Here is a 21,195-nt window from a genome sequence, read left to right as displayed (position 1 = left end):
GAAAATTCTAACAAGACTGACTTGAACTGAGAGAATTTTCAGTATGGCACTCATTTCAAGCGCAATTGTACAGTGATTCTTGTATCCCATGTGTAGAATGTGTAGAATAGAGTTAAGAAACTATAGACACAGACAAACAGACGTAACACCTTGAACGATTTTCATAAAAATCCATCGCCCAGTTCACACTACCATCACCTGGTGGAAAAGTTGCACGAATCACTGTCTTGTGCAATATTGTCAACAGAAGGCGCTAGTGTGAAACGTCAAACGCATAGAAACACGATGCGCGCGCCTCTGGTTGTGAAAGCCACAACTATGAAAATTTAAAATGATCGTTAAAAGCGTGGTCGATGGGAATTTCGCAAGTGTTACGTCTGTTTGTCTGTGCTATAGAGGACAAATGTCGCTGTTGTTCCCTTTGTTCTCGTTCGCAAACATGTCGGGTATCTATCTGTCAAACTGCATACTTTTTCGCTTTGACACTTATATCCCGGCCTATCTCCGCCAGCAAGAGATGTTGCGGCAGCGACGCCAGCGACATTCTTCCTCTATAGCTTATTAACTCCACAGACAAACAGACGTAACACCTTGAACGATTTTCATGGAAATTTATCGCCCAGTCCACACTACCATCACCTGGTGGAAAAGTTGCACGAATCACTGTGTTGTGCCATATCGTCAACAGAAGGCGCTAGGGCGCTAGTGTGAAACGTCAAACGCATAGAAAAACGATGCGCGCGCCTCTGGTTGTGAAAGCCACAACTATGATAATTTAAAATGATCGTTAAAAGCGTGGTCGATGGAAATTTCGCAAGTGTTACGTCTGTTTGTCTGTGTTAGGGAACGTTCAAAAATTACGTCCAACATTTGGGGGAGGGGGGGGGTCTAGAAAAGTGTGACAGTACGTGTATTGGGTATAGGGAAATTGCGTGACAGAGGGGGGAGGGGGGGTCTAGAAATCCCGAAAAACGATGGACGTAATTTTTGAAACTTCCCTTAACTCTATTGTCATAAGTGTTTCAGCAGTCTCATTTTTAATTCATGAAATGAAATATAGGTGCGAGGCCGCACAGTCACATCAAGTCAAGACGCCCACCATATTTTTTGAAGTTTCCTAACCCCCGACTGTGCTGTCAGAAGGCAGCTGATCTGACAGCATAATGTTTTGAAGTCCACACGGAGAACAGTTACTAATGTTGACAAAGTTCTATGGCATACAAAAAATGAGTAACATGTCGAAAGATTTTGAAACTGCACTCACTTTTGTTTAATAAGTATATTTTTTCCTGGTAAGGTTTACTATTCACTTAATACTAAACAAGGCTGATAATATTATTATTGCAAAATGCATGTTCATGTGGATGCACGACATGTCGCAATGAGTGTGTGATTGATTTTCCGTAACCCTAACACATTTTTGGCTTATAAATGTTAAGCGTGAACAAAAATCTCGGAAAATGTCAACAAAGTTTTACGAGGTTTCTAGTGCTGAACGTATTTACATTAACATTTTTAATTTAAAAATTAAGAGTTCTTCATTAATTTAAGTGAACAAAATGATTCGTTGTTGCATTAAAAACTGTGACACCGACGAGAATGTGGTCAATTGCACATCTGTTTTCTTTGTCAGGTAAGTGTTACACTGCAGCTTAAGTTTTTTTTATAACTGTAATTGTAATTGTAATTTTTAATTGTAATTGTAATTTATTATTCAACGTAAACCTGTCAGTTACATTAACTTTTAACCAAGTCAAGGACTAGGTTTTTATTGAACATAGGTTTTTATTGAACATACGTAAGCCTGTAGGTAGTACCCTTTTTTCAGGTCAAGGAAAAACTGATAACTGATGAATCTAACATTTTTTTTTTACGTTTTAGTTTTCCATCGGATATTATCCTCCGTTTGGAATGGTTAAATATCCTTAATGCAAACGCTGCTCTACTTCCGGGGTTGGAAGTAACCGTAAGTACCAGGATATGCAGTTGCCACTTTGCCGAGGAAGCTTTCGGGAAACATCCCGTGCACGGGTATCGCTTCTTGCTTCCGTCTGCCGTGCCTTCCGTATTCCCGATTCCGGCAGAACCAGACTTAGCGGCGATCCATTTATCCAATGTTATGGTGGATGAAGATTCTAATCTCGAGCCGGATCCTTTGCTGCATGATTTTGCCGATGCTAGTGATCTCGTGGACGATGAGAGTAATTTGATTCAATCTCCCGGCGGCGGAATGATGATTTTTCCGAACGAAGCAAGATCAGATGTACCCGAATATGTCCCGGTTTCGACGAATGTCCTGTTGGCGGGTTCCGATAACGATGAGTTGAACAAACCACCAAAAGCCATCGGAATAGAGTATGCAGATGGAAAGTATTATTTTCTCCAGTCCGAAGATGAATCCGATGATGAGCTTATCGAGCAGGTGAGCAGCTTGGAAGGCGAATCGGCGAAGTTACCACTAGTGAAGAACGAAGTCGATCCAGTAGACGACATCTCAGCAATGGAAGATGCGGAATTAGAAAGCGATCCGATGCACGATAGTGAGAATCAATTCGAAATGGTAATTTCGGGCGATTTTGATCTTAAAGAAGAACTAGAACAGCCAGAGCAGGAAGAGCAGGATGATTGTGATGCGCTGTTTGTGGAAGAGGCACCAACAGAGATTGGAACGGACAGTTTGATCGAGGAGGCAAGCGTGATCACCACATCGGAAGTGACGGAAGCCGTTGTCGGTCCGGAATGTTTGTTAAGCGAAGTGGTCGACGAAAGCAGTCACCCGCAGATACTCGAAGGCGAAGTGGATGCTGAATCGCTTATCGAGAGGGACAGCGGAAGCGTTTACGGCTCGGTTGAGGTGCTTGATGAACACTTTGCACCTAGTTCCAAGGAGAAAAGAGTAGATGTAAGTAGATACTGCCATTGGTCAATTTGGTTTAAATCTGAACTTTTCAAGTCGCGAAAAACTCCCAAATTATGCGTTGCACACTTAAGTAACAGGGTTCATTTCATAGCCAAAAAGTTTAACACGTTTGGCAGCGTGTTGTAAGTTATCACGGCGGAGCGGACCTGGTGTGGTGGTTAGAACACTTGACCACAGACAAACAGACGTAACACTTGCGAAATTTCCATCGACCACGCTTTTAACGATCATTTTAAATTATCATAGTTGTGGCTTTCACAACCAGAGGCGCGCGCATCGTTTTTCTATGCGTTTGACGTTTCACACTAGCGCCTTCTGTTGACGATATGGCACAACACAGTGATTCGTGCAACTTTTCCACCAGGTGATGGTAGTGTGGACTGGGCGATAAATTTCCATGAAAATCGTTCAAGGTGTTACGTCTGTTTGTCTGTGACTTGACTATCACGCCGAGGACCTGGGATCGAATCCCACTCCCGACATACTCACAAAATGTGGGTTCTTCCTTCGGAAGGGAAGTAAAACGTGGGTCCCGAGATGAACTAGCCTAGGGTTAAAAATCTCGTTAATACAGACAAAAAAAAAGTTATCACGGCGGTATAATTTTTCGTTTCAGAAACACTTTTGTACGTACTGTAACAAGGGCTTTCAATACGAAAGCGCTCTGAAGAAACACCTGTTTGTTCACACGGGTTTGAAACCTCATGTTTGTGACGAGTGTGGTAAAAGGTATCCTTACATTCATTGATCTGTCCACCGCTCGTATGCTAAACTTATCCATAATTTCAGTTTTTCACAAAAAATCAACCTTTCGATACATCGCCGAATACACACGGGAGAGGTACCGGTGAAAAAGTACAGTTGTTCCGTGTGTGATAAGAAATGCATCCGATTGAGCGAGTTAAAGATTCACTTGAAAACGCATTGGAAAAAGTTACCCCATGCCTGTACGCTGTGCACCGAACGTTTCGCAGACATAACCAACTATTACGAGCATATCAAATCGCAGCATAAAACCGAAATATCCCTCCAGGAGTGCATAGACATGATAGCTCAGAACGAAAACGCCGAGCTGATTGTGCAAGGAGACGAGGATACGATCACAGTCGATGACGGAATGTACCGCTGCGCGGTGTGTCTGAAAACGTTCAAGACCGAAAAGCTACTGAAGAAACACAAACGAAAGCTGCACCCCAAGGTTTTCGTTTGCGCCAGTTGCCCGCGGCAGTTCCTCTACAAAAGTTTGCTGGATAAACATGCGCGTGTTCATACTCAGGAAAAACCTTACAAATGCACACAATGTGATACGTCATTTTCCCAGAAGGTAGGTTGAACTTTTTTCAGCATTTCAGATTTTTTTCTGGTTCCAACAGAGCTGGGTCGAATGGTCACAAGTATGTAGCTTTTAAAATGTAAGGGTTAGCCTCGATGGCCGTCTTGATGGCTACTGTCGGGATACGACAGTATACAGGGTGTTAGGTTCCTGAGTGCAAACTTTTAAAAGGGTGATAGAGGACCATAAATGATGAAAAAAATTGTTCTACGCATATGGTCAAATCTCAACCGTTACGTAGTTATTGAACTTCCCATGTTTTTGACTCTCATTGACTCAACTGGCTATAACTTGAAAATGGTCGAACTTATCGCAATTTTTTTACCCTTATCCGAAAGATTATTGAATTTTCTATCAAATGGCTTCTTCGAATCGATTGGTTTAGTTAAATAACTAAGTTTTCTGGAGCAAAATTGCTCAAAATAGTGTGTTTTAATTTGTTTTTGTCAATTATCTTTGAAACATGCGTACTAAACTAAAATTATTTCTTTGGCAAAGTTGTGGCTCCTGTTCCACTCTTTTATTCGTTCTTTAACACCAAACTTCTAGCTCTTATCGTTTTCTTGCAATTTCGATCAGCGACTAACTACCGAAATTCATCAAAATACCTTATGAAATTTAGCCATAACTGTAAAGTATGGATGCCATAAGAATACATTATGAAAATTGAACATGCTTATTATGACCTAACTACATAAGATAAACTTATGAAAAGAGCAGAAAAATCGTAAAATGATGCAGACTGGAATCGATCCATGAACGTCGAGATCACTGAGCTCGTGCCCAACCCACGCGGCTATCGACGCTTGAGAATATCGTCTTGCTAAATGTGTATAAAAGCCAAACAGTGAGTCGATTCTGCGTCATAATAGACCGACCTTATGAAATTCAATTTAGTCATTATGAATTGTTTAAAGGCCATTTCATAAGTAAGACCCTTATGATAATCTTAGGTTTATTTGCCTGAGTGTAACAGAACAAAACTAAGAAGACCAAAATCGGGCCTTCCGTTCGCAAGTTATGCGCGGTCCCACGTATACCACTGCATTTTTATATATATAGATTGAGCTCCGAGCGAGAATTGAACTCAGATCCTTGGGGCGTGAGTAGCACGCCCGAGCTCTCTCGGCTATCTCAGTTTGTTGAATAGCAGATAGTCGAAGTTAAACTGCTTCTACCATAATGCACATGCTCCGGCTGCTGCAAAGAGTACTGAGAGAGACAACGGGGAAACCGCCACAGCTGCGGGCAGCCGTTTGTTTTGCTGATGACGGAGAGTGACTGGCATGGTTTATAGCAGATGCATGTACACTACCCGTCATAAGTACGGACTCACAAAAAGTATTGCAACAATATTGCATCACCCTGACTCACCTCGATATTTCCAAAACCTGAGGACTTACAAAGATGCTGTCTTCAGGAGTTATTCAGAAGACCAAAAACAACAACTTTTCTGAAGGTGGCATTTTTGTAGGTGTTCTGGTTTTAGAGATATCGAGGTGATTCAGGGTGATGCAATATTGTTGCAATACTTTTTGTGAGTCCGTACTTGGGGGGAGCTGCTTACCAAATCTTCCGGCCTATCACATCTTGTAATTGTTATACTCCTGTATATCAATGATCGAGATGTGACACCTGGTGCTGAAAGGGCACTGATTATCTGACAATCCAATTTGCCCGGATTGTGTGTCTCAGAAGATTATTCCAATAATATTCCGTCAAAGTATCACAAAAGAGTATCGTGAACAGTTTGCTGTGTTGACGGAATTGAGTTGATCTCTGAGCTGTAGATACAAGGCCAAGTCCCCCTGGCAAGGTGCCAAACTGGTTAGCACTGGGTCATTGTTTATTGTTAGATGTCTGGAGTCTGTGATAGAATTGACGTTGGCATATAATTCATCATAGTAAAATTATGTAGTAGAATATTAATTGAAACAAAATTCGTTAAAAAATTAGTTCTTGGGTTAATGATCGGACTCAAAAATGCCTAATAAATCAACTCGATTTCTGATGCCTCCAACATGATTTTAGCCACTGTCACTTGATCGAACAGTTAGTTGACTACACGTAACTCAGGTTAATTCAATAGCCGCTACCTCTTCCGTAGTTTTCTGTAGTTACACTATCCATTCAAAGATGGTAAATAGTAGTAGTTCATATAACCAATATCTACATAACTTCATCAATCCTCTCTGTAAGATTTGGTAGACAGTATGACAGCATTGATTGAAACACGAGAGCTCTTAAATCATGTTATTATTCGCATGGTTAATTTTATGAACAATAATTTTATTGACGTATCCGATTTTAAATAATTGAATAGTAATTTTTGTTAAGCCATATTAAAATAATCACTATTATTATCAATGATTGCTATCCGCTCATGATCTTCGCTACATTGAATTTTGAATTACTGGAGGTTTCACTTATCAACAAATTTACAACAAACACGCTATAACAGTATCTAGAGAATCGTGGAGGGTGAGAAACCTGAACTAGTAGCTGTATTCATATAGATTAACAATTATACTCTATTATTTTCAATCATTGCAACATCATATTAATATGTGCGGGCCGCCCATTTGCGGAGTTGTGCGGCCAATTATTCTCTTTCCATTCCAGAAACGACCGTTTTGAAGCAAAAAGTGTCCCAATGGCCAACACAAACGGGACTTGTCCGAAACACACAAGATAAGTACAACAATTTTATAATTAGGCACCCAACTCTTTCTACTACTTTGCTAATAGATATGCATATTCTTCAATATCAATGATTTGTTTGTTTGCGCGTTTATTTATGACACTATTGAAGCATTCGTGTCGCCGCGGAATAGTTTACAATTTATCTTATTTGCATTTTTCAATTCACTTTAAATTATCTCGTGGAGCGGACCTGGTGTGGTGGTTAGAACACTTGACTATCACGCCGAGGACCTGGGATTGAATCCCACTCCTGACATACTCACAAAATGTGGGTTCTTCCTTCGGAAGGGAAGTAAAAAGTGGGTCCCGAGATGAACTAACCTAGGGTTAAAAATCTCGTTAATACAGACAAAAAAAATTAAATTATCTAACACTGCTTTTACAATTGTGTATGTAAACTTGTATCTTAGTTATGTTCATTATTAATAGTAGTCTGATAATCCAAGTCTAGTGATTTTTTTCCCAAGGAATAGAAAGAGTTGGTGTCATAATCAATACAATACTTGAAGCTGGAAACTCCTTATTTCCCCCTATGGGTTATAGGGAGGGGCGGGACATTCGAGCCTACTCATCAGTGGAAAGGACTTGCCACAGACAAACAGACGTAACACCTTGAACGATTTTCATGGAAATTCATCGCCCAGTCCACACTACCATCACCTGGTGGAAAAGTTGCACGAATCACTGTGTTGTGCCATATCGTCAACAGAAGGCGCTAGTGTGAAACGTCAAACGCATAGAAAAACGATGCGCGCGCCTCTGGTTGTGAAAGCCACAACTATGATAATTTAAAATGATCGTTAAAAGCGTGGTCGATGGAAATTTCGCAAGTGTTACGTCTGTTTGTCTGTGGACTTGCTATGCTAATCGGTTTAGCATAGGGCAGATACAAGTCTACTGGTAGACGTATCGCCCAGCGAAACAACGCAGATTGGCCACGGCCCGGGGGTGCGTTGATTATAACAGAATAACAGAATAATACTTTTTGTGAGTCCGTACTTCTGACGGGTAGTGTAAGTAGTGGGCTGCTCGGCTGACGTTAAGTTGATAATTTACATTTTTCTGTCGAAAATTTCAATTTAGGGGTAGGCGGGGCATAATGAGCACCTTGTATTTGACGAATTTCGCACCAACTCGTCTTCGGGGTTGGCAGCACCCCCTCAGAATGTTATGAAATTTTGTAGGTTTCAAGACTTTACCTTTTCAAGCAACTTTGCGTATTTTGTTTTTTCAAAATTAACCTAGACTAACATTTAAAAAGAGTCAAAGTTCTTTAACCGTTTTTTTTCCACAAAAAATAACTCGAATATGATAAGATGTACAAAAAAGTGATGTATGGGTGACATTTAGAGAATTGTCCAAGCTTTCATGAAAAAATATTTTAAAAATTCTAAATACATTTTTACAAGCTAAAAAATATATTTTTAAAATTAAAAGTCGATTTACAGAAAATGCCCACTCTTTTATGTTTTGAAATTTTTTTCCAAAAAAGTCAATATTGTTGCCTAACTTTCCTCCATACATCACAAGATGGGCACTTTTAAAGAAAAAAAGTTTTTCTAACAAAAACTTTTTCATGTTAGTTTTTTTAGCGTGTTGCGCATTAGCCGTTTTTTCACAAACAATATAACTCGAATATGATAAGTTGTTTAAAAAAGTGATGTATGGGGGACTTTTAGGGAATTGTCCAAGCTTTCAAGAAACCATATTTAAAAAATATAAAAAAATGTTTTACACGCTAAAAAATATCTTTTCAAAATTAAAAGTCAATTTACAGAAAAAGCCCACTTTTTTATGTTTTGAATTTTTTTCCCAAGAAAGACAATATAGTTGCCTAACTTTCCTCCATACATCACAAGATAGGCACTTTTAAGGAAAAAAAAATTCTAAAAAAAACTTTTTCATTTTATTTTTTTGCGTGTTGTGCATTAACTTGTACAGTAATGTATCCAAAATCCTAATGACAATCCATTAAAACTTAATGGGCTCAACTACTTTTTTAATATGTTAACGTGCTTGACATTGAAAACGTACTTGATATTAGAAAGGGCTCAAGACAAATTTGCTTTTAGGGTTTTATATCAATGAAAACGCTTGTGTATTGATGAAATATGTACATATGTATATGTGTATTCAATTATTTTCTTTTCTACAATATATACATCCTTCTTTTATACATTCTATTGTAACGTTTTTTGAATATTAGATATTTAGTCTATCTGAAACAAAGTAAACTTTTTTGGATTATCTTTTGAATTCGAAAACTTCTTCGCTTCAATTTGATTTTCAGAAATTGGCACAAATGAATGAAATTTTTGTGTACCAGGTATTGTTTTTACGTGACTGTATGTGTATAGTTCTTCAAGTTCATCCGTCATTTTTGCATATTGTTCATTTGAAATAAAGCAGAAATTCAATTTTGACTGTTTAACTGCCCAGTCATACAGTTCTCGAGGAGTTGTGATTGTGTTTTTAATCTCGAGCAAGACTTGCTCGTTTTGCCATTCGCTTGAGAGTACCTCCAACAGCGTCACATGAACCTTTGCCATGTGAAGTTGCGAAGAAGTGCCATTCTGCTTCCAATCGATAATTGGACCGAAAATTGCACAAACTGGCATTTTTTTTTGTTCTTATAATGAGCTGCTGCTCCATCTGACATGAAAGTAATTTTTGAGAAATCAATCGATTGTTTAATGAAATCCAGCAGTTTTGATATAAATAACTGAACTGCTGTTGTATCGTGTGTAAGTACTTCAGATATTATTATAAAGCTCAAGTTTTCCAACTTATTTTCTTTTCTGTAGTACACTTCAAAGGGGTGAATGGTAGCTTGAGAATTTTTCCAATGGTAACCTTGAGCTGAATTTTGAATGATAAATGAATAATTTTCTGAAAAGTCACAAATTGTCAATACTTCACCCTGTTTAAGAGATTCTTTTTTATCCCGCAAAAATGAGGATTGTTCTTTATAAATGAAATCATGAGTTATAAGCTTATCAACTTTTTCTACAAAATACGGAACAAACTCGTCTATAGTCTTAGTAATAGTTTCCAAATTGCATCGATCAGTGGTTAGCCATTGTTGAAATAAAACCGATTCTTTATCATTCGCTTCTAATAATGATGTTAGTTCACTGGTTCTAGGCACACAATAATACAATTTCAGCAAACAGAATGCTGTTTTAAGCATTGAAATATCAAAACAAGCTGAGAGACAGGGTCTATTCCAGTTAGGATGTAACGCCAAGAAAAAGAAGGCACCCAATCAAACAAAGTTGTAATGCCCATTGAGTGTTATTAAATGGGTATAAGGATTCTTGATACATCCTGTACGAGTTAATGCGCAACACGCTAAAAAAAATAACATGAAAAAGTTTTTGTTAGAAAAACTTTTTTTCCTTAAAAGTGCCCATCTTGTGATGTATGGAGGAAAGTTAGGCAACAATATTGACTTTCTTGGAAAAAAATTTCAAAACATAAAAAAAGTGGGCATTTTCTGTAAATTGACTTTTAATTTTAAAAATATATTTTTTAGCGTGTAAAAATGTATTTAGAATTTTTAAAATATTTTTTCATGAAAGCTTGGACAATTCTTTAAAAGTCCCCCATACAACACTTTTCTATAGGTCTTGTCATTTTTGAGTTACATCGATTTTAAAAAATTCTTCGAAAAAAAGTTAGGCCCTCTTCAAATGTTACTCTTGAAGATTTTCGAAAATTTAAGTATGCAAAGTTGCTTATAAAAACCTAGTCTTTATGCCCACCAAGTTTCATTCAATTCGATGAAACTGAGAGATCTGAGAGGGTGTTGCCAACCACTGGTCGAGTTGGCGCGAGATTCGTCATTTGCACTGTAAATCTTCAAGTTAACAAAACAAATTGCTTGATTGTAGTCTAATTATCTAAAATCCTATGAGTTGATGACAAAACATTATTTAAAAAAATCCGTTTACCTTGAAAAATTTATCAAAATGCGTAAAGTGGTCATGTACTGGGAAAATATTATAAGAATCAGGTGACCTAAAATAAGGTTTTGGGAATCGAAATCACAACTTAGTGGGCATCTATCGATTTTCTTGATATTCCCTAGGCCAATGAAATGTACTTGTAATACTTTTCAACTATTTGTATAATTATTTCGTTGAAAAAATATGCTTCAAAGAATTGGTAGTAGGGTGGGGCAAAATGAGCAACTGGTGAAAACATAATGAAAATGGTAAACATCTTCAACAAACAAATTTTAATTTTGGTTTTCTCTGTTTTGATGCATATAGTAAGGTTTTGTCTGTAACTTTCAATATATTAGCTTGAAAATTTCAGTACCTGTATATTATCACCGTTTAAAAATTACTCAATAGAAGACTCCTAGGAACCCCACAGTTCCCTACAAATTAAACCCCGTAATCCCTTCAAATTGGGTATTTAAATTATGAAAAAAGTATTCATTTTTTGATTTTATACGAAAGAGCACCTTTTTCTGAGCCACTATGATTTTTTTCAGATTTTTAGAACTTTAATTTGATACCTAAAATCAAATTCAAAGAGATTTTTCGAAATCACCTTTTGACCGCTGGGCAACTGCTTGACAGCTCCGCCCAGTACAAAATCCAACGAGGGGTGATTCGACAAATCGCTCCCATACAAACTTCAAATTGATTTTAAAATAAGTTCCCGGGCTACAAAATTTATGAAAATTTGGATTTCGGCTCAGTTTGGCGTGCAGATTCAGAATATGGAATTATCTCAACATCGCTTAAAAAGCCAATTTCATAGAAAGCTTATATGTAATCAACGCTCACGGCGTGCCACATTTTTATTTGTATCCGAGTAGCAGGTAGAACTATGAAATATTAATTCGATTCTCATACTACGGTAATTGACATTCCTCTCAATGAAATGTTGCCAAATTTTCAAAGAAGTTGCTTGAATATTAATTGTACTTTTGGAATTTGTGAAACTCATGACACCGTTCAACACTAGTTCGCGATATGGGATGAGAAAAAAATAGGGGTTTGGGACCCTAGAAACCCTAATGCGTATATCAATTCAGTAACAAATTTTGAAAACGACGTATAATCAATGCTACACCACAGACAAACAGACGTAACACTTCGAACATTTTTCGATTCAAATCATAGTCACGGAAACATATTCTCCCAATGCTAAAAGGACTATGTTTGGCCGACCACCAACTAGGTGGCGGTAGTGAGTAAACGCCAAACTTGAACAAAAACTATGCGAGCGCTACGGTTGGGCAGTTGGCCAACTATCAAATTTTGAAAAAGACCGTTAAATCGGTGTACGGTAGGAATTATGAGAGTGTTACGTCTGTTTGTCTGTGGCTACACCATTGATTATACGTCGTTTTCAAAATTTGTTACTGAATTGAACACCTCAAGTTCTCAATTCAAACTTCGGTCTTGAACTGTGAAGTCCCGTTCCAATATTTTTCGAAAATTTTTCCACTATGGGGCGATTTCTTCACCCTGGATTAAGCGTTAAGCCAGGCTTAACTGTATGGGTAAGCCTGGCTTAACGGTTAAGCCGAGGTGAAGAAATCGGCCCTATGACACTTCTCTAGGGTTCCAAAACACTGTTCTTTTTTTCTCATCTCATAATACAAAGTTTTTTTTTTAATTTTGTTGAGCAGTGTTATTATTTGTTTATGATATGAAAAGCACCGTATGACAATATTCCCGTATATGAGCTAATTCTATGAAAATAGAGGAAAATCTTCAAACAGTAAAAACTTTGGTTTCCCTCTATAAAACATTTTCAAATTTTCGGAGGTGATGCTATAATAGTATGTCTTTCGAATGCCGGGTTTCAGTTTGGTGTACATTTTTATTTGTTATTAGCGGTTTCAGGCACACCGTGCGCTCATATTTACTCATATGTATAAGAAAATCCTATAGAAATGGCTCAAAACCTTCAAATAACATAAACTTTTGTTTCCCTCGATGGAACATTTTCAAATTTTCAGAGAAGATACTAGAATAGTATATCTTTCGAATGCCGGGTCCCATTTGAGTGGACATTTTTATTTGTTAATAACGGTTTTTGGCACACCGTGTTATTGTATTGCGCAGTTCGAAAAAAACCTGTAAGATTATGACGGATCGAATGTGCGATCTTAAAATTACATTGCAGATATCTGTTAGAAAATATAAAGAAACACTAGCTGTACCCGGCAAACTTTGTCTTGCCTACTGCGTTTTTTGACGTTTAAAGTTTCTATCCAAGACCAATCCCCCGGTCATAAAATGTATGGAAGATCGATTTTCAAAAACTCTCAATTTTTCCATGTTTTTTGCCCCATAAACCTTCCTTGGGTGAAAACTACGCTCAGCGAAGTAAACTACCGAAATTCATCAAAATACCTTATGAAATTTAGCCATAACTGTAAAGTATGGATGCCATAAGAATACATTATGAAAATTGAACATGCTTATTATGACCTAATTACATAAGATAAACTTATGAAAAGAGCAGAAAAATCGTAAAATGATGCAGACTGGAATCGATCCATGAACTTCGAGATCACTGAGCTCGTGCCCAACCCACGCGGCTATCGACGCTTGAGAATATCGCCTTGCTAAATGTGTATAAAAGCCAAACAGTGAGTCGATTCTGCGTCATAGACCGACCTTATGAAATTCAATCTAGTCATTATGAATTGTTTAAAGGCCATTTCATAAGTAAGACCCTTATGATAATCTTAGGTTTATTTGCCTGAGTGTAACAGAACAAAACTAAGACGACCAAAATCGGGCCTTCCGTTCGCAAGTTATGCGCGGTCCCACGTATACCACTGCATTTTTATATATATAGATTGAGCTCCGAGCGAGAATTGAACTCAGATCCTTGGGGCGTGAGTAGCACGCCCGAGCTCTCTCGGCTATCTCAGTTTGTTGAATAGCAGATAGTCGAAGTTAAACTGCTTCTACCATAATGCACATGCTCCGGCTGCTGCAAAGAGTACTGAGAGAGACAACGGGGAAACCGCCACAGCTGCGGGCAGCCGTTTGTTTAGCTGATGACGGAGAGTGACTGGCATGTTTTATAACAGATGCATGTAAATTTAAAGCGTATATGCTTTAAAATCTGTAAACAAACAGTCTGACCAGTAGTGGGCTGTTCGGCTGACGTTAACTTTCATATTTTTTTGCTGTGTGGTATTTGGTTACCATTTGATTCGAATACAATATGTCCAAAGTGAAAAAAAAGTTCCACCTTGTATAATACTTTTTGAGAAATTTTAATCCCTTGCCAGTTTTTGCAAAATGGAAACTAGCGTCTTCTAGTGGCGAAATCTCGCATCTAATGCTTAATCCACTGCAAGTCCTTGACTAACTACAACAACTTTGCCGAAGAAACCATCCTAAGATAGGCAAAGTTTAAAATTTGTACACTCCCGTTCAAAAGTTTGGGGTCACCCCATCAAAAACATGTCATTTTTTTAGGCCCATATCTCCGCCAATTTGCGTCCGATTTCAAAACCATAGGTTTCATTCAAAAGATAATAAGTCAAAGAAACTTTGAACATGCTTTAAAAGAAACTTTTTCAAAAAATTTTGTATGTAAACTTAACCCAAAGTTGCCAAATTTTCTAAAAAAATGAATATAAACTTACGGCAGTTTCGCTGGAAGTTGGGTCGACCAAATTTTAAGATGAGAGCGGTAATATGACCCATTTTCTATTAGCTTTCAACTGCTTTTTACAGAACTTAGCTAAAAAATCTAGAAAAAAAGTTATTTAGTAAATTAATCCTTGATGTCATCGACTAAAAGTTTGGGGTCACCCCTCAAAATGCTGTATCGGCCAAAAGTTTGGGGTCACTATCGTAAAACATGGAAAAGTGATTTGTTGATATCTTTGTCATCTTTCATTCAATTTTAACTCTTCTTGGCTTATTTTAAACAAAATGAATGATACTGCATAGACATTGAACAACACATATTTATTGAAATTTACATACTAAAACTTAACGTAAAGTTGCCTCATTTTTTGAAGCGTGGTAAAATGTGCTAACTTTACATAACATTTTTATATACAAAAATCGTTAAATACGTTAAGTTGAAGACATCAAACGTAAATTTAGTCAATTATCTTTGAAATGAGCCAAAAAGAATTAAAATTGAACTACAGATGACGAAGATATCACCAAATCACTTTTCCATGTTTTACGAAAGTGACCCCAAACTTTTGGCCGATACATCATATTGAGGGGTGACCCCAAACTTTTGGTCGATGACATCAAGGATTAATTAACTTAATAACTGTTTTTCTAGATTTTTTAGCTAAGTTCTGTAAAAAGCAGTTGAAAGCTAATAGAAAATGGGTCATATTACCGCTCTCATCTTAAAATTTGGTCGACCCAACTTCCAGCGACACTGCCGTAAGTTTATATTCATTTTTTAGAAAATTTGACAACTTTGGGTTAAGTTTACTCACAAATTTTTTTGAAAAAGTTTCTTTTAAATCATGTTTAAAGTTTCTTTGACTTATTATCTTTTGAATTAAACCTAGGGTTTTGAAATCGGACGCAAATTGGCGGAGATATGGGTCTAAAAAATGACATGTTTTTGAGGGGGTGACCCCAAACTTTTGAACGGGAGTGTAAGTTCTTTAGCGCCGCCTGTTGGTTTAACTTTAAACCAAACTATTCATCGACTGTTTAGTAAGTCTTTGACCAACCTAACAACTTCGCTGAAGACACCAACTCTAGAAGTTATCAATACCCTGAGATATGTATATGAGATGGTAATTTTGTTAGTGTTTCATTTGTTTGTCTTGGATATCATAGACATTATCGGTTTAAGTGGCATTTGATTACGACTTCAAAATTTTATAAGATCACAGTATATTTACATTTTTTTTTTTGGAATTTGTACAGTGTAGATTTTGGCCAAACACCACCTCCCCCGTTCCTCAAGAGTCTACTTAGTTTACGAACGGGTCATAATGGTACGCAATTTTTGCACGATACCTTAATAAAAGAGCTCATGCATAACGAGAAGGAAATAGTTTTGTATATAGAACTACGTTTGTCCACTGCAGAAGCCGTCCAAGCCAGAGAGCTTTGTTCTGTTCCACAGAACTTTTTTTCGTGACGTTACAACGCAAACTTCAACCAGGTGAAACTCAGGCGTCTGTGAACTGATTTACTATCTTTTAGTCTCATTTGAAAGATATTCAGGAGTACAGAGACCATACAGAATTTTATAATTGGAACTTGTTCTGTATTTGAATATATTTCATAAATTTTGACGTAACACCGCTTAAAAACCTATACATTGACCAGCCATACCTCAGGGCTGTAAAGTATTATTATCAAAATTCTTTGTATGCTAAAAATCTACATACATCGTGCGTGTGTGATTGAAATACCGCAGCTTTGACGAAAGGAGTGCCTTAATGGCTTAAAATCATGATTTTATTGTTAATCTTGATCATCGGTCAATAAATATTTATTGTCCCGGCAAACGTCATACTTCCTGTCTACTGTGTTTTTGACATACAGCTCCATAGGGACGTCCCCCGCAAAGTTATCTGTATGGGAGCTCCCCGTTCCAGAGACCGGGGAGGTCTCACAGCAAGCCAAGAACCTGGCCCCAGAAGTACCCACATACAAAAATTCAAACCGATCGGTTCAGTAGTTTCCGAATGCATAACGGTCAGACAGACATACAGACAGAAATTCATTTTTATATACAGCCATTCCATACAAAAAACGATATAGTGCAACTCCGATTATCGTGAAACTTGGTGGGTTTGTAGTTCATCGGAAATAATTAGACCCGTATTTTTTATTTCGTCTTAAGGGTGACCAATTTTCAGATAGGGTGGTCCTAAAAATCAAGGTTTTTAAAAACTTAAAATATTAAAAAACCATAGCTTTTGAACCAGTTAAGAACAGACTTGTTAGAATCCTAAAATGGCCGCCATAATGACCGACTTTGGCACCTACTCACGATTTCGAAAGCACAAATCTCTTCGTAAACAAAACCAGCGCACCTGAGCTTTTTATTCTAAGCTTATTACAAGTGAGCAAGAACAGAATAATAAAATGCATTGTTGTTTGAAGCTTGCTTCTTGAGATTTGTGTGTCTGAAGTTCTGATGCACTGTTGAAGCGGGATTTCAAGACGTTTGTCCTTAACCGATTTTAAACTTTTTTTTTTGCTTGAAAGCTATATTATTCTAGTTTTTATGAAAACGTTGAATGGGCCAAATTGTGTTTTTGTGCGAACATATTAGTTTTTTCACGTTTTAATGGCCTCAAAGCCAAATCGGTATTCTATATTTATATTTATATCAGAAAATTCAGGAAATTTGTCGTAATATATAAAAAAATCAGAGATGTATGTTTTTTTTTAGTTTCTGAGCTATGATTTTTTGAAAATACCGTGCCATGCCCTAATACCGTGTGCCTCCTAATACCGTGTATTTGACAAAAAACTCAAATATTTTACTAAGTGTATTATTTTTTTAACTAAGTAACTAATTCAATCATTAGCATATTAAACCTTCTTAAGTTAGGCGTAATAAATTTGGCACATATTTACAAAAACAAGCAATTAAAAATATTCACAAAATGTGAGTGCGAAGTACCAATACACGGTATTAGGGCATGGTTCCTTTTGTGTTCCAAATACCGTGTTTCGGCTAAAACTGCAAGCTGAAAATATTATTGATACTTTTTTACTTTATGAATCAATTGTACAAACCTCTAGGCAACGTTTAACGCACAGATTATTTTAAGTATGAACTTAGTATGATTGATATAGTGATGATTCAAAGGACCACCAATGTACGCGGGTCACATACACGGTATTAGGCACAATGCTATGTTTTACCATTTTGTTTTTAACAATGGTTTAAACATTTGGAATATTATTAATTATATTTATTATACATAATACACAGAATAACCAATAATATAGCGTTTGAAAAATCAAGAAACACGAATAATTGATTTTTACAGGGCTCTTTGAAGTGAAGAGCATTCTTAAGGTCACGGTATTAGGGCATGGCACATGGCACGGTAAATGGCAAAATTTTCCCATACAAAATCCCTGGGCTTGGACTATATCTTCTAGGAAACTTTGATTTCAGGCATGTGGCCGATGTGCTTTGCAGTAATGATTAGAATAGCTGAATGTATAATCAAATTCAAACAGTAATCATGCAATGTAATATTATCTCCCATGGTGTTGTAGTGCGAATGAATGATCTCATTCTATGGGAATTCAAACCATGTAATGTATTGTTTATTAACTTCAATTTTCTAAGCTTGACAAGGTTTTGAAGACAAACATAAGATGAGAGAATTACCTAATAGGAAAGTCACATCAGAAAAGCTTTTACATATGCATATGCTATCCATGGGGTCATGTCTAGCATTTAATGTATGGCAATGACTGATTCTCACCTAGTAGGGGAACTACCAGACCATGCGGACAATTCGATTAAAGGCTTAATTGGGGATAATATATTTTCCAGAACTGAAGTAATATTTTCCGGGGTGACTGGCGTTTCTGTTTATTATAATTGACAAATAAACAATCGAGGGAGAGACGAACCAGCCAAGGGCTGAAAGTCTCTTAAATACAGACAAATCCATCAATCAATCAATCGGGTGCTTTTGATTTCTGTGACTTGCTTGGTATTTTATGAGTTATTGTTTTTTTTTTGGTTTTGGAAGGTATGCGGTTCACTGAGCCTTAAAATTATTTTGCATCTGAACAGCATTGATATCGTCAAGTCTGTACCAACACCCTAATCCCACACCAAAATACCCTTATCCTATCCCATGGCGTTTATGTGGTCAGCAAAGACTATTCAGCCATTACCCCTCCTTATCATCGGCTTTGGACTGACTTGCGCTCTCATTGCCCCACCAAATGCTGCAAAATGAAAAATGAAAATTAAAATTTTCCCATACAAAATATTTTTTAATTTGATTATATTTTGAATCCTTATACATACATGTATGGATACCAAAAAGACCAGGAATCACTCAAAAAAGCAATACAAGACATAGTTTTATGAAGATTTACAATATCAGGCAATTTTTGAGCAGCTAGTATTAAAATATATGACTCATTTTTGGCCATCTCAGAAACCTCCCTCCCCTCGTAGAATTTTGTCCATACTAAATTTTCGAAATTTGTATGGAGCGTAGACTTTGGCCAGATCCGCCACACCCCGTCCCCTCCGTCCTCCCTTAAGAGTCTACGTAGACAGGCCCTAATACGCTATCTAAATTCTAGTTGAAATCAACCGGCTATCCACCTTATTCTTCGTCTCCGAACCTCTGCGACATCAACATGTTATATTTAAACAATTGAACAAAAGATGTTTACAATTTAGAACAAACACTAGATGACGCGCAGGTGGGCATGCTTGTGTGGGCGTGGAGATAGCATCTTACACTCCTGGTTTATGCAGCCTCTGGAAAACATCTCTAGTTCAACCCATTGGAGTTCGGATCAATACTCTACACATGATCAGCAACTCTTATCTTGATTGAAATTTATGTAAACCACATTTAGAGACCTGCCGGCAAAACTTTGTTTGATAACAGAATCCCTCATTTTTGAATTTCATTAACCCAAACGCCATTCCTTGACTGTAGGTTAACCTAGAAGTACACCTGGGTAAGAAACACAACATTCACGTGCGGAACGTTCAGCCTAAAATGTTTATCTGTGAATATTGCAACAAGTCCTTCGACCGGCCATCTACTTTACAAATCCACATTCGGACTCACACGAAGGAACGGCCATTCGGGTGTATGGAATGCCCGAAATCGTTCGCGTCGAACAGTGCTTTAGCCTCACACATCAAAACCAACCATCGGGGAGAGTCAAGTGAGATTTAGTTGGCTAAGTATATCAAGGATTGATGTGTAACACATTTGCTCTTTTTTTCAGTTCTTTTACAATCACTCCAAAGATACCCAGCTGCAAATGCAGATAGTATAGTTCTGGAGGAACAAAGTACAATGTCTGAGGTAATTGAAGAGGAGGATGACGATGATGTCAAATTCATACAATATTCGATACAGTTTGTGAATACTGATGAAAAAAGAGAGATTTTTTAAAAGAAAGCATCTAGAGAATTCTGGGATAATACGCACCCCTGTGGCAAAACGACTCCTAATGATTTTAGGGACTTAAAAAAAGTTGTGCTAGATCTTTGAACAAAGAAGTTTCTGGGGTTATGTTTTTGGTTAACTGCTTATTTTTTTTTAATTACAAAAGTAAAAACACATACGGTCGTTTTATGCTGAGGAGAGGGGGGCATGTTACACCAGGTTTCACTGCACTAATTGGATTCATTTGCTTGTATATTGTGAAATCCTATAGATTTGAGATGTATTTTTGGCGATTACTTTACTTAAACAGAACTGGCACGATGGCCCTCCGGCGAGACAGGATTATTATTATTATTAGCTTTATTAAGGAGATTTTCAGCCCGCGGCTGGTTCATCTCCAATGAGACAGGATTGTTGGCGTAGGCACAATAAGACACCCGTAAAAATCCCCATTGCGAATACAGTGGGGACCCGATTTTGTCAGCCCCCGATTTTGTCAGTTTTTTTACCCGTTTTTGTCAGCCTTTTTTGAAGTAAAAAAATAAATTTGTATTTCATTTAGAATTTCAATTTTATAATCATTATTAATGCAGTTTAGGCGTCATAGAAAAATTACGAAATGTACAAAACTCGTGTAATTTTTGAAAACGGCCAAACTTGTTTTGCAAATCAACACATTGAGGCAATTTTAGCACCCAACCCTCGCCAATGTTTTAAACCAATATTGTTTTAAATTGCTAAAAGATTCCAGCTCTCTTTTTTCTTGGCGTAGCGTTCCAACTGGGGCACAGCCTGCTCCTCAGCTTTTATGTGAACTTTTACAATTTTTAGCCGAGATCCCCCACAGCCAATGTTTATTTTGCATTTGTACATATATCGTGTGGTAGTCATGAAGATATTTTATACACAAGGTAGTTAAATAAATGTCGATTGTGAAATAGATTCTGAGCTAACCGGGAATAAAACTCCTCACCCTCAGCATGGTTTTGGTGATTGCACGTGCGCTTACCACATCGGCTATATGGGCTTAAAGACTATTCTTCTGAATTTCTTCAGGAACAGAACAAACAATAAACGCTGCCTGTTGTTGTGATTACAAGTCAATCCATTTACTTTTTTTTTTTTATCTGTAATACC

The 21,195-nt window shown here is 37.2% G+C and overlaps 1 protein-coding gene across 1 annotated transcript; it reads left to right on the top strand.

Moving 5' to 3' along the window:
• Positions 1 to 1,185: 1,185 nt before the first annotated feature.
• LOC109403064 (zinc finger protein 26-like) lies at positions 1,186 to 20,070 on the top strand. Its single transcript, XM_019675804.3, has 6 exons — positions 1,186 to 1,633; positions 1,882 to 2,902; positions 3,537 to 3,649; positions 3,710 to 4,244; positions 19,597 to 19,831; positions 19,895 to 20,070. Exons 1-6 carry the CDS (start codon positions 1,560 to 1,562, stop codon positions 20,062 to 20,064), a joined length of 2,148 nt encoding a protein of 715 aa, XP_019531349.3. The 5' UTR covers positions 1,186 to 1,559; the 3' UTR covers positions 20,065 to 20,070.
• The last annotated feature ends 1,125 nt before the right edge of the window (positions 20,071 to 21,195 follow it).

The sequence above is a fragment of the Aedes albopictus genome, chromosome 2 (genome assembly GCF_035046485.1).
Source record: "Aedes albopictus strain Foshan chromosome 2, AalbF5, whole genome shotgun sequence".
Lineage (NCBI taxonomy): Eukaryota > Metazoa > Arthropoda > Insecta > Diptera > Culicidae > Aedes > Aedes albopictus.
The sequence above is the reverse complement of the archived record's forward strand: the minus strand, read 5'-3'. Positions and strand labels throughout refer to the sequence as shown.

What these genes read in the sequence shown, in the direction of transcription:
- LOC109403064 (XM_019675804.3), top strand. Translation starts at nt 1,560, where the DNA reads ATGATTCGTTGTTGCATTAAAAACTGTGACACCGACGAGAATGTGGTC. An exon ending in TGTGACGAGTGTGGTAAAAG is followed by an intron (nt 3,650 to 3,709) that starts GTATCCTTACAT and finishes CCATAATTTCAG; the next exon opens with TTTTTCACAAAAAATCAACC. An exon ending in ATACGTCATTTTCCCAGAAG is followed by an intron (nt 4,245 to 19,596) that starts GTAGGTTGAACT and finishes CCTTGACTGTAG; the next exon opens with GTTAACCTAGAAGTACACCT.